Genomic DNA, 14670 nt, shown 5'->3' on the forward strand with positions numbered 1-14670 from the left:
AACACAGAGGTTTGGCTATCAGACGCCTACTCAGTGTCAAACTACCACAGACAAGCAGAGCTCTACAGGAAATGAGTCAGTTTTACCTTTCAGATTTAAAGCATGATTTAATCACCTGTGAAATAAAAGGACTGTTCCCACTGTTACTTCACAGCAGTGAGGTCCTGGGTTCAAATCCACCTTCTGGCCTTTCTGTGTGGAGGCTGCATGTTCTCTCTCTCTGGGTCCAAATGCAGTCGGTGGGCCCTGAAATGGACATGAGTAACAAATACTGGAAGCCTTCAAACATCTAGTCTAGATACATTAATACGTAGAACATGAATCTGCTTCACACATCAGAGTTAAATAAGGCATCCTGTGTGTGTGTGTGTGTCAGAGCAGTGACGAATGTCAGTCTGGATAAATGAAGCTGTGCTGTAGATGTACGTACAGTTAAAGATACTCGAACAGCTGCAGCTTTTCCTGAACTGAAACTCAGGAAGAAAAAATTAAATCTGCAATAAAAGATATTTTTGAGACGCTGCCCCCTGGTGGCGAAAGTGAAATTCTGCAGAGGGTGACTGCAAAAAGTACCTTTAACAACCCCCCACCCCCACCCCCAATTCACATACACGGGAGGGTTGGGGCCACAGGTTTTATTTTGAAAGTCCAGAGCGGAAGCTGCAGCTTTCGTGTACGTGCTGCTTCACGCTGGTCCTCGGCAGTGAGAGCGAGGCAGGCAGGCTGCACGCCGCTAGGAGCCCGGAGACACTTTCCCGGAGGCACGGAGTCCCGCCGCGCGGCTCTCGGTACTTTGGGGTCGTTTCGGTCTCTGCTTCGGGGTGTGGACTCGGGGCAGACTTGGCGGGACCGGATCCCGGTGCGAGGCGGACTGGAGTACCCCCGATGGTGCATCTCCACAGGAGCGCATAGGAGCCCAGGACGAGTCTCCCCTGAAGGTAAGGTGTTCGTTTCCCCCTTCACGAATCCACGCGGCGCGGCTCAGACGCGTCCACGCGCGCAGGTCGCTCCCACGTCCGCCCAGCCGGGCTCGCGCTACTGATGCGCGCAAAGCCAGCGCACAGGGCGGCCGTGGGCTTCGCGGTTAGAAAGTTGGAAAGAGTGCGCAACACTCCCGCGCGGAGGGGCGCAAATGCGCAGGTGAGTGCGCCCGTGTGCGCCTGAGAGAGCTGCTGCTTCAGTTCACAGACACCATCACAGCAGCTGCTGGGATTCTCCATCATTATTCATTTTCTGCTGACTGCGGCTTTATTGGATGTTCTGTCCGCAGAGCTCAGCGTGAGTTTGCACTCATATCTATTTAAGAAGCCGTGGCCGAGTAACCAGGTTTGAACCGCAGAGATTTTATGGATCGATACGTTTGTATTACAAGCAGCTTTGTCTAATTCCAAATTAATTATGAGGCAAAGTGAGAAAGTGGCCCCGATGCTCCGCAGCCGTACGGAGCGCAAACCGTCCTCACTCTGTGCGCCGTAATTAGTTGAAATGATCTGTGTGGCGACAACACAAAGACAACAACAAATCGAGCGGAAGTGATTATTTCCATCTGATAAGAGAAGTAAACTGTAGTTCGGTGGAGGTTTAAACGGAGTGACGTAGAGTTAAGCTGTACAACAACGTCAAAACATAGACTGTACATAAAAGATGGGTGTAGGCCGGGGTCTCGTTGCAGAGGGATGGAGGGGGACAGTAACTGTGCTCCTGTATGAGTGTCCCGTGTCTCTGTGGTTACTGTGGCCGGAGTCCTTGCTCTGCAGCCACGGGGAGCCACAGAACCACAACTCCCATCATCATCATGAGCAGCTGTAGTCTGTGGAGTCTCTCCAACCAACCGTGGGTTGAGCGGATTGAGACGTGAGAAAAGAAGGATCTGGTTAGCTGGTTAGCGGCAACTAAATTTTCAAAATAAGAGCAAAAAGACTGTCATCAATTTCAGTGAAATCATAAAAATGAATAGAAGAATGTCCCGATGTAAAGTCTACATGTGGGAAACACTGAGTGTTGTGGATGAAATTGTGGGGCCCACAGGAAGGTTTTGCCCTGGGGTTTGTTAGTTATTTAGCCCGGCCCTGTTCACTGTAGTTGCTGACTGCTGCTATTTCCACTTCCTGTACAGGTATGGCACAGAGACCCCGATTTGGGGGGCAAACCCAGATGAAGATGGAGTCGTTTACCTTCTGCAGGACTGTCCTCATCTTCTTCATGTTTCCGTGTGTCCAGGTAATGAAAGCAGTGTGGACAGAGTTCTACTTTTATTCTACTTTTATACAGTCACCACCCTCACTGGTGCACAAAAACATGGAGCCAATCAGAGCGGAGAAAGTCAGGGTTCAGACGCGCTGTGCACACAGCCTCTGACGTTAGCTCTGCTGCTTAATTCGAGCTGACCCGTCCAAATCAAATAGTTTGCACAGGTCGAGAGGCTGCCGGGCAGAGCGGCGAGCCGGCTGCAGTCTTTGTACACGAGCACGAGCTGGGGTAAATGTCACCTCCTTATATGAAGCAATTGCGAGCGCAGGATTTTCTCTGGCAAATATAGTAGCTGGTTAATCCCTGACAACAGGCTGCTGTGGAGCCGGTGCTCTCCATGATCAGCTCTGCAAAGAGGTCTTTATTTGGAACCCGCTGGCGTGTTAGCGAGAGCAAAAACAAACACATTGCTGTATTTTTTACTTTGTTACCGAGTTCCCTGCTGTGCCTGAACCCTTTAGGGAAGAACAGATATTTGTTCCATCTATTTTCAGGGCGCTGGGACTTCAAACCTTGCAGTGTTTACTATTGATCGCTTTGCTATTCTGGTGAACTGGAAGTTTAGATTTGAAGGCTGAGTCAGGCTGCTCATAGAGACAGATGCAATTTATGCTTTTATGTTTTTAAACAAATTGTCACTAGGAGTGAATGTGCGAGTGAATGTGAGTGTGAATGGTTGTCTGTCCCTGTGTGTTGGCCCTGCGACAGACTGGCGACCTGTCCAGGGTGTACCCCGCCTTTCGCCCTATGACAGCTGGGATAGGCTCCAGCGCCCCCCGCGACCCTGAAAAGGATAAGCGGAAGCGAATGGATGGATGGATGGATGTTTTTAAACATAAAATGAAGCCGATTGAACAAGAAAGAAACGATGCAGTAAATGCCGTAAATGTTGGTGTAAAACGGTGAAAATCAGGAAAAGTCAGCCGGCCTGTGCACATCAAAGCCTTTCAAGTACCTCCAGCAGCATGACTTTTTAAATGTTTTGTAGGTGGAGCTGAACTGGAGGCAGTCGCAGTGTCTGTACCAAAGAAAACCCAAAGATTTATAAATATGTTAAGGTTTAATGTGCAGGCTGGTAGGTGGTGCAGAGGACTGATGTGCTACCTACAGCGCTGCTCACGGCTTGGGCATAAAATGCAGCAGTACAAGATGTGAGCTGTGACAAACAGGACAAATTATAAAGTGATGGATGTCTAACAGTTAGAAGCTAAACTGCTGCATGTGTTGGAGAAAGTTTACAGTAAAAAACAAACGTGCCATCGTCAGTGATCCAAACACAAATGGAAAACTGTGTTTTCCATTTGTGTTTCCAGAAGCGTGAGGAACACCCTGTGTCGCTTACAGTAGGTTCAGATGCTGCGTGACGGCACAACGACTTCTTCAGCTACGTGTTTAAACGGCTCTCCTCCGTACAGCCAGCATTCTGCTTTTTAATGTTCGAGTGCAGATGAAGAGAACAGGCGACACTATCCCACCTTAGTGGAGTCTGTAGGTTACTCAAAGGGTGTGGATGTACTCTGCCCCATCTGACCTCCATAATTAGATCTCACATGTGAGCAGACCTTTGGTAATTTAATAAATAACATACGGAGTTATTAAGGTGTTGATGGATGGATTCATGGATGAATGTATGGAATTGAATGATGAATGGATGGACAGATGGGTGGGGTGGCAGACGGATGGACAGATGGACAGATTCATGGATGGATGGATAGATGGGGTGGCAGTAAACCAGAAGATTGTTGGCTGCTCTCAGTCTGCACGGGCAGGAGAGTGACCCAGGTTTCCCTCCGATGCGTCCTCGGGAGTCTGGATGTGTGAGTGTTGGTTAGGAAGCACTGAGATAGAAGCAGCAGTCCAGAGAAGCTGATGAAGGTAAAGCTGAGATTCTTTTTGTTGGCTCCATGCAGATGTTCTGCTGTTATTGTGTCAGAGCCGCTTTGTTCACCGCCAAGGATACTGTCATTGTTAGAAACGTGTGATATATTTTGCAGGGTCCCCATAATGCTTTCCCATTAATTCTGGATGACAGAGGCATGTTACGATTGTTGACAGCTTTAATTTCTTTCCAAAATTCAATAGAATCATTCTGCTGCAGCTTTCTGGTCCTGGAAGTTACCCTCGTGCTCATCGTCTCAGTAAAGCACACAGCATATTTATGTGATGATCATTAATAAATTAATGTACACCATCAATCAAAAACCTCTTGTGATTTTCCAAAATGTGATGTCAGCAGTTTGGGACCCAAAAATTTCTCACGTTCTTTTTGTTTCTTCGACTTTATTTGGGGTTTATGTGAGTTTTGTTTTTCGTAGTTTGAAGCCTTAAACTTGCATTTTGTCTCGAGGCCAGCAGGGGGCGAGTCCTCTTCCTGTAAAAAATAAGATCGATAGCGTAGAAGCGTATGGGAAAACGTCCCTTGGTCCTTCTTCAGTCCTGTTCGCGTCAGAGAGGATCCAGCGTTTGCTCAGGTCATGCAGTTTCAGGAAGATGGAGACCGTCTAAAGGCTTTAAGACCCAGTGGGTGACGTCAGGGTGGACGCGCATTGTTGCTGCTCTGGTCTTCCCTTTCACATCATTGTCCTTCCAGTCAGGGTGCAATTCTCGCGACCATCATACTCTTCTTTATGCTCCATTTTTATGACTTTATCAGATGAGATACAAACTGTGCTGACAGCGACATCAGAGAGAGCGGCTGTTCCTGATTAATACATCAGCACATTTCCAAATGCATTTGTCTCTTTGCTGTCAGTGGCCCGTGTCCGACTGATTATTATCACAGTGCTTTTTCACCATCTGCTCCTTTATCTGAGTCTGAAAACACACTCAGATCTGCAAAAATCCCATAAAAAGCCGACAGTGCTCAGCGCAAACCTGCTGCTGCTGACAGGATCTAATTAGTACCACAGCTGCAGGACTCTAATGTGTAAATAATAAAGACTGAGAGATGTGTGAGGTCCACAGATGCTGGTTTTGTATTGAAGGTGCTTTTAGCAGAAGGTAATCGATGACGAGCTGACACGCCGTTATTGCAGAGTAATGTTCAGACCATCTTTTATCTCAGGAAAGCGACACAGTCCCAGGTGAAAAACAACAGCCTGTGGGCTGTGGGCTGTCATTGTCATTGTCAATTGTCATTGTCCTTGGATTTATTTTGATGATTCACCATCCAAATTTCTATAAACGTCAGTACAGACTGCTCTACAAATGCATCTGGCACTGTTTGGAGTCAGCTGATATGAGGGATTGGCTGCAGACTGCACTGATTGGTGTCTTTGGAGCAGCAGATGGATGAACCCTCTGAGAGAGGCCCAGCTCGTGGCTCTGTGACCACGTTAGCCGTGCGATCATTTATTATCGCCTCTCTGCTAAAACTCACCGAACACAAACACATCGTCAGAAAATGGATCGAGTGTTGTGAAAATGAAAGTGTGTGGTCACACTTTGACACCTGAAAAGTACCCAAAAAATGAGCTTGATTTGATGTTTTTGTATTTGATACAAAATTAAGCTACTGTGGAACCACTGACGTCCAGCAGAGGGAGCAGTGAGTCAGGCCCCATAGACTCCCATGTTAAAACTTAGCCTGATACACAAACTGCTTGGTCTCTGTAGATAATTCCCTCTTTATAACAACTGCACAGTTTATTTAACTCGCCAGTCTAAATTATATTAAGGCTTAAAGTTTGTATTGTTAGGGGCGTGGCCTCTTTGACTGACAGGTGGATGGTCACACAGGTGGCTGAGCTGGGCCTCTGGACTGTGTTTGTGCTGTTGGAGCATTTTGATGCCCCTTTACAGTCTATGGATGCAGCTAGCTAGCATTAGCTGATAACGCCTCACAGTCTCATCGTCTGTTTTGGCTCCAGAAGTCAGTGGTTGCAACTGTAACGCTAACGTGGGTGCAATATGTGTCAGCGGAGGCCCTGGCGGACCGATCCCCGGCTACCAAGACTAACAGCTGGGACGTGGAACGTCAGCACGTGTGACCCGTGTTACCTATTTCAATCTGTTTGTCAGTTACTTCTGGTTAACTGTGTTAGCTGTCCTTCTCAGACCCGTTGGTGTTTCTGTTTTCACATTAGTTCAGCTCATCTTCACTACAGTCAGACGACAGACGTGATCAGTCTGTTTTTTAAACGTGTTTCTATCAGCAAAGGTTTTTTGTGCTTTCTGTATATGAATCAGTGGCAGTGTGAGTTTCAGTGTGTGGGTCAGTGCAGAGAGTGCACAGGTGTGTTTGAGATGTTGATGTTCCACAGACTGTGAGTCTCGTTTCTTTTCCATCTGCCAGAAATAAAAAGTTTCCATTGTGAAGCTGACTTTTTAAGGGAAGGGTGCAGGAGCAGTTTGGGTACAGTGGATGTAAGGTGGGGGCGATTGGCTGTAAATGAGACTGGGGGTGCTGGCGGCGGAGGGTTGGTGCACGCTTGGCTGGCTGCGTGGATTATCACAGGCAGATGTGGGAATCACAATCACGGCTGATTGCCTTTCACTGTCCGGGTGTTTCTGTTGACGTGCTGTAAGATTTAGAGCCTCAGCTGTTCACAGACCTTTTCCTTTTCCTGGGTTTGACCTAACGTAAGACAGAGCTTTGGGGGGGGGGAGGAGAAAGTAAAAGAAAAAGTGACAGAACGAGCGCCTGCTGGTCTGCTTCCTCGGGGCCCGGTCTTCCTGGTACCAGCCTCTTCCTGTCATCCTTCAACCTCTGTGTGGGGACAGCTGTTCAAATGCAGCTCACCTACATCACAAACGCTGAGTTTTTCCACCTCTCCCACCCTCACCCACACCAGCTTCCTCCCTCCAGCCCCTGTGCTCACAAACAACAACCGGACGAAATCACCGAGCCCTTTCTTTCACCCCGCTCTGAAAACAGCATTGTCTGTGATGCCAGCGAGCTATGAGGTATGGCTGTGAGGAATGCAGTTTGCTGCTGCCATTGTGTGTAGAAATGATGACAGAGGTGGAGGAACTGCAGAGAGGAGCCGAGGACTGGAAGGAAAAGGGCACAGAGGGAGAGTCCGGCTTGTTATAGCGCGAGGTTTGGGAGAAAGCTTCATGAGTACACTTGTCTCTCTCCCTCCACACCTTTGCTTTTTCTGAACCCACTTCACACCATGAATGGACAGACGTGGAGCTGAGGAGGAGGCAGGGTCCGAGCTCGTCTTTTAGACTGAGAGGAGAGAAAGTGTGCTGTGTTGTCATCGCAGTTAAACTACATGCTCGCTTTTTACATGCAGCTTTAGCAACTTTGCACTCGGCTGCAAACCACGTTAATGCAAGCTGAAGGCTGTCGCTCGATAGAGCAGCAGAAGAACTATTTCAATTCAGCTTTATTTACACAAAATCACAACAGTCGCCTCAAGGTGCTTTATACTGTAAGGTCGACCCTACAATAACACATACAGAGAAAAAGCCAACAATCATATGACCCCCTATCATATCATACAGCCATCATCCTGTCTTCCTTCTCTCACCCCAACCAATCACAGCAGATGGCCCCGCCCCTCCCTGAGCCTGGTTGTGCTGGAGGTTTCTTCCTGTTAAAAGGGAGTTTTTCCTTCCTGCTGTCGCCAAAGTGCTGCTCATAGGGGGTCATATGATTGTTGGGTTTTCTCTGTATGTGCTATTGTAGGGTCGACCTTAAAGCACCTTGAGGCGACTGTTGTGATTCTGTATAAATGAATCTGAGAGAGGAAGACAGGATAGAGACATGCTGTGGACGAGAGCCAGAGATTAATAACAAGGATGATTCAGTGAAGAACTTCATAGCACCCTCCACAGGACACAAAACACCTGCAGACTGATTTGACAAACTCCCACCCTCAGGTGTCCTCGGTAAGGTGCCCCAGTGTCCCACTGGAGGTTCTACTAAGGGGGAGACTCCTCTGCAGTGCCCTGAAAATGGAGCACGCACCCCTGTCCTTCCTAAAAAGGACCACCATAGTTTGCCTCCAAGTTTTAGTCCATTAGGACTGAAAAAGCAGGTAAAGATAGAATATCTGTGTCTCAGTGTTCACCACAAATGTGCGATCGCCTCTTGGCATTTACTCTGTTTGCAGTCCTGTGTGTGTGAAAAGAAGCGAATCTTCTAAGAAGAAGATGAGAATTTGATATTTAACAGCTGCATAATAAGCAAAGCTGAACTTGGAGAGGCTCTGTAGCTGCTGGTGTGCCAGGAATCCCCAGTTTGCAAAGCCTAACGAGAACAAAACTGTCTGGGACCCCAGCCTGCGGAGCTGCTCTTATCACGGTGTACATCAGGGATGGGTTCATGGCTCTGCATGAGCAGGGCCTCTTTAAGCGCCGAGCGAGTCTCATGAGGGCAGAATGTTGGAGAGCTTTGATTCGTCTGTGCTGTGGGGAAGCAGCCGACACCAGGGCCTGTGCTGGGGTTGGTATTTCAGTAAACTTTGACAAATTAGAGTCCATTAGATCCTCGCTAACAATAGCGGCAAAGCTAGGAGCAGGCTTTCAGTGTCAATCATCCCACCTCCCGTCCCCCACACTCTCAGAGGCAGCTCTGTTTAAAGGAAACCCAAACCCGGAGCAGGAACAATTAAGATATCCATCTGGAATAATGTAATTTTGACCATGCGGTCAGCTGTTATCAGCATCAGGGTTCGGGTCATTATTTATCCGCAGCGTGGTTCGTGTTTATTATTCAGTAGTGGATTCATTACGACGGGAATGTGGTTATCTTTTCACGTCTTTCTGCTCAATTGGAGTTCTGGGGTTTATTATTATTTGACCTCCTTCCTCCCTCTTTTCTCTCCTTCCTTCCTGGCTGGGAACCGAGCTGGTTCACGTGCGGCTTTATTAAGTTTCATATTGTTTTTTACCTTCGCCGTTGACTCGTTAACCTGCGGTGTCCCTGACCGCTCTCTGCTCCGCTGCCTTGGATTTATACCTCCTAAAGGAGCAACTAGAAAGCAGCTGCTTGTAATTGCAGTGTTACAGATAAAGGTTAAAATCAGGGGATGCATAAATGTGTTTAAGTAAGAATGGAGAGCTCAGCAGAGCCGCGGAGCTTTAATAAAATGCACACGGAGGACGGAGAGCTGCAGCTCTGTCTTTCTTTCTCTTACAGCAACATGAAGGGTTAAAACAGTTCTTCATCACTTTGTATTGAGTTGCAGAAACTTTTCCCTGTAATGGGGCATGTGGAGCCAAGCCACGCTAGCCAAACAGCTTCCACGGTACAGCACAGACACTCGATCCAGGTTTAGTCTCAGCACCTGTCTGTGCCACTGAGGGAGGAAACGGAGGGTCGTAGGACGGGCCAATCAAAAACCAGATTTGATCCCCTTTAAAATGTTTGGTGTAAGATTTGAAACGAGCGTTAAGGACGACTGTACTTCAGCAAATCAGACGCTACTTTCTGCTTATTTATAATTTTTGCTTTTGTGAAAGATGCTCTCAGCAGGTGAAAGGCGTGGCAGACACCCACCTTTGAACACGAGAACTTATATTGTGTGAACCGGCGCCTGTGACCCTCCCAGCCTGATGGCTTTTTTCTATCATTTGCATCATTTCCAAGCAGACGTCGGCGAGCGTGAGGAAAAATGGTTGTGGGGCTCCGCTGATGCCACGCTTCTCTCGAGCAGTGAGCGAGCCGTAACCGTGGCAATAAAGACACGTCTGCACCTTTTCTGGCTCAGGTTTAACCACGCTGTGAACTTGGTGAGGTCAGCAGACCCCGTCTGTATGTACGCTGTGTAAATGTGACGTTTCTGACGTCTTTGCAGGTGCAAACAGCTGCTGCTCGTTCCCACACAGCCCTTTGAAGTCAGGCACAAAAGTTCAAATCAAATACAACAGTTGAACCTGCTGTCTCAGATCACTGATTACACAGTAAAAACTATCCTGAGAAGCTAAAAATGAGCTTAACATCAGCGTGATGACGATGATGTTTGTGTGCACAGGTGAGTGTTTTAATCCCACCTGGAGCTGATAACCAGTTTGCTGCTTCAGACAGCAGAACCTGAGAAACTGGTCACAGTCAGAAACCCACTGTCTAACTAACGGGCCCTGCTTAGCATCAAGCGGGCACCTGCGGGCCACATCATGAGAGCGCCCGGCCCGGGATCAGGTCTGCCCCCAGAAAGAAAATATTAACACAGCAGCTAAATAATAAACATATAGCATTTAAGTATGAGGTATTTAAAGTAGTATACTAGCAATACTGAGCAGGGATAGTTCAGTAGGTAGCGTGGTCGCCCCATCATTGGAAGGTCGGGGGTTTGAATCCACCGAATGACTGCCCTGCGCTACCCTTGAGCACACTGCTGCCCGGGCGCTGGGTTGGTAGCTGCCCACTGCTTCCCTGAGTGAGTGGGTTAAATGCAGAGGACTGCAAATATCTCCCACGTGTGAGACTATAGGAGGTTTAAAAACATAGTCGCTGTTTGTATTGTGATCAAGATGCTCGGGTGTTTGTCCTTGCAGCTCTGCAGCTTTTTCAGAGTGTCTCTCTCACACACACACACACACACACACACACACACACACATCCTCCTGGAGCTCAGGTTCAGTGTCAGCTCTGGTATTTCAGCTAAAGGTGAGGAGTGAAAAGATCCCTGTGTCTGCCCACACCACACAAACTGCCGTCAGGGTCACCTCTTCACCCTCACAGTTACATGCTTCGTGTGTGTGTGTGTGTGCTGATTGGGAGGAGGCTGAAAAGCTCTTTCATACACACAGTGTGGCCATTCACTCCCAGCCGTGAGCTCTGTTTCTCCCCTGCACCTCCTCTGCTCCGGGCCTCTGCCAGTCAGCTGGGCTGAATCTCTCCTCTTCCTCATCCTCTCGTTCTTCTGTTTATGTCTCCTCACTTTTTCTTTTCTTCTGTCTCAGGCCTTTTAAACGTCGGCAGCGACCTCTCTGTTTGCTCTGAGCTGAGTTTGTTGTGTTTGATGAGCAGTAAAAGCTCTCCAGGCCTCCCTAATAAAATGCTAACCTTTGCAGACCTCTCTTTAACGACACGTGAGGGGTGCACGCCGTTACACCGTGTCCTCATGGGACCCCACGCCTCCCGTCTGTGGAGAGCCTCTCATAATGGCACAAACAAACCTTCAGTGTCCCTGCAGTCAGTGCCTCTGATAAATGTGACACAGCCAAATAAACTTGTGTCACACCTTTAAATCCATGAATTTAAATTCTTCTAAAATACTCCTGCTCTTGCTCCTCACCCGCTGGTTTAGTGGAAATGCACAAGGAGAGGATCTCAAATGGGTGACAGAATAAATTTAATTAGGTACGGTTTTTATGGAGAGTCCTGGGCAGGGCGGGTCCACGGGGATCTCCAGGTTTCCCTTTAAAACATTCGTAGTAGCTCGTTTCATAACCTGAGCTCTTAATCGTTGGGATGGCGAGCATCGATGAAGGCCATCTTACCCCCGTCATTGTGACGGAAACCATCTACAAGCGGTACAGTTTTAAACCTGTGCTAGTCTGAGACTGCAAAAATAGCCTAAGACCTCCAGATGTTCATCACAGGATCTGCAGGTAACTCTTACAACATGAGCAGCAGAGGAGGAACGCCAGGAAAAAGCTTTAGCCGTCCAAAAAGAACATTAGAGCAAAACTGCAGTTTGCCAGTAAATATTCAGGCAAAGAGCTTTGGGAATAAAGTGCTGTGGAAAGATGGATCAAAGATAACGTGACCAAACAGCACTAACAGTAGACTTGTCTGATGCAGACCAAAGGCAGCTTTTCATGACAAGAACCTCAAACCAGCCTCGAAACATCGTGATGGGAATATTCTGACCGCGCGGCTTTCAGCCTTTCATGCAACAATTCTGCATCATGTTGCAAAGAGGAGGAAGATAATTTGAGGACATGCAAACTGAAGTGCCGAAAGTCAAAATCACACCACAAATAAAGCGAAGTGGCTCAGGAAGCATAAGCATGCACATTTTTGCAAACCAGACAAGCGTGGATTTATTTTTCAGAATATTTAATAATAGCTTCAGAAGTGAAATGAGGTGTAAGAACACAGCTGCGATGCAGTAAGTCAGAGCGATCATTGGCTCTCCACCTCAGCCTCTGTGATAAACGACTTCTTCTGCACCTCCATCTCTGTCTCGTTTGTCTCGACTGAAGCATAATTGGATTTTTTTTAGTTTGTCTAAAGAAAGGACCTGTGAGCTGCAGTAATCCTGCAGCTACTCTGAATATCTGCCTTTATGTCCAAAAGAGCAGAAGAAGCTTCTTTATTTGTGAAAATGTTGTAAAGAGGCTGCTTTCCCTGACTTAAAGCTAGCGTCCGATAATGAGACCACGACTGATTTTGTCAGTCATCTCAGGGTGATTCATGTTCTCAGGAGAAGCTCCCACGGTTATAGAGGGGACCTCCAGCGATCGGGCAGAAACCAAGCGTGTGTGACGTCTTCCATCGGCCACCGAAATCTCGCCGCAATGTTTTAAAACGCAACGTTTTAGCTATTTCACCATTTTAAAAATGAGACGTGAAAAGCGAGGTGTGGATCTGACTGCCACTGTACGGTAACACATACCTGCTGTATCACCTTTTTAAAAGTTGCGCTCTCATCGTGTTTTAATTAGTAAGACTTGAAACTTCAGACTGACACCGTGAGGTCAGCAGGAAGGTGTGCAGATCAGCTGAGCACAGGCTCATTTTCACATTTCTATACAACCAGAATAGGAACCAGAGGAGTCGCCCCCTGCTGGACATTAAAAAGAAAGCAGGCTGAAGACGATTGGCTTTTCACACCTGAAAGTTCACTCGTGATTCAGAGCAGCCGCTCTGAATTCATTTCGGCCGCTTGGCATTCCTGTGACCTGCAGCGTCGGTCTGATAAGATGTTCTGGAAGGTTTGGTTATAGCTTTAAGTGGATCACAATGAGGCGGCGAGGGCCAGCTCGCCCTCAATTAATCCAGCATCTCTCCAGCACCCGCTCTCCCATGTGCTCTATTTATGGCTCTCTCCAGGGTTCTCATATCTTCAAGTATCTCTTAATTATCTGAAGAGAGAGCTGTGTTAGGATTCACTTAAAGTGCAGCGGAGGGTGTAAACACACACACACACATGCTCACCTCTGGACTTTGTTTTAGGTGATATTAAAGATGTAATCTGTGGCTGTCCAAGACTTCCTGGTGATGTGAAGATTAAAAGATTCCCTGCGTCTCTAATCTGGGTTAGCCTGCTGAAGGGTTTCCACATAGGGTTAATCTGGGTCCTGCTCAAATGCAGGTCAACAAGATGATAACATTTAATGTGATTTGGCTTGTGTAGAGTGTGTCGAGTGTGCAGGCCTTTCAAGCAAAGCAAGGAAATTGGCCATAATCCGTGCACTCCTCCTTATTTCCTGTTCCAGTCATGAGTGTTTGTATTGAACATGGCCGGCGTCTCTAATAACGAGGTCGGTGCATGTACTGTAAAGCTAACCCACATAGCAGACGGGTCTGGCCCCGATCTGGTGTCAAGCCGGCACTGCTGGCTGACTTCTGGCGTGGTAAGTGGTATGTCATCCAGATATGGGCCAGGCCTGGCGTAGATGGCACTGTCTGTGTGATGGCATGCCACATCTGGCCTGATTGTGGTTTGGGTTATGTGGCCCAGGCTCCTAGAAAACCAGTCTGGCCTGGATCCGGCATTAAACTGGCACTTCTGACTGACTGGTTTCATGGCAGAGTGTATGTCAACCAGATGTGGGCCAGGTCTGGCAGTGATGGTACTATTTATGTTGGTATTTTCCTATTTTAGTTAGAAAACCCAAATGCCATGTTGCAATACTATACTGGTATGGTAGCCAACGTTTCAAATGCAGGTTTGACAGGTTTGTGAGTGTACACTTTATCCAAAACCTAGTGAGGGTTTACTCATGTTTACCACCGGGTAGCTGTAGTTAAGGAGGTAGAGCAGGTCACCTACTGATCAGAAGGTTAGGGGTTTGATCCCTGGCTCCTCCAGTCTGCATGCCAGGAGTGTGAATGTAGTCAGGAAACACTCAGTTTACAGAAAGTGTGTGAATGTGTTGTGTAGAGCACTTTGAGTAATCCGGGAGAGTAGTAAAGAATCAGTCCATTCACTGTGTGAACAGTTTCGTCATGTTACTTTTGCACTATTATGTTCCGGCACATATTGCTATTACATGGCTTGATTAAGGCACACATTAGGCTGACATCTGGGGTCAGAGCTGAAACTGTTCTGGGCCAGCACAGGGCCAGCAGTGTGTCTGCAACTGGCCTTGTGCTGGCCCATGTGTGGGCCACCTCTGGGCCACCAAAGGGCCGTCATTCTTTGCGGTGTGTGGGCCAGATCTGGGCCATACCAATTTTGCTATGTGGGAACACTCTGAACTCTGTTTATCATTGTTTTTTTCTACTCTTACATCTGTGTGATGTCATAGAGAGCTGATATCCTGAATACGTCATCTCAGGCACATCTTATTATT

At 47.6% G+C, this 14670-nt stretch overlaps 1 protein-coding gene across 1 annotated transcript in view; it reads left to right on the forward strand.

Annotated features, from left to right (window-relative positions):
* Positions 1–577: 577 nt before the first annotated feature.
* Positions 578–14670, forward strand: part of adamtsl3 (ADAMTS-like 3) — a gene marked incomplete in the record, with an annotated part of 199610 nt that continues 185517 nt past the window's right edge. Inside the window, 2 exon segments of the mRNA XM_014334109.2 lie at positions 578–938; positions 2117–2220. Coding sequence (XP_014189595.1) covers positions 2119–2220 — 102 coding nt within the window.

This window comes from Haplochromis burtoni, unplaced genomic scaffold, assembly GCF_018398535.1.
Source record: "Haplochromis burtoni strain Fernald_Lab_line unplaced genomic scaffold, NCSU_Asbu1 Contig_69, whole genome shotgun sequence".
NCBI lineage: Eukaryota > Metazoa > Chordata > Actinopteri > Cichliformes > Cichlidae > Haplochromis > Haplochromis burtoni.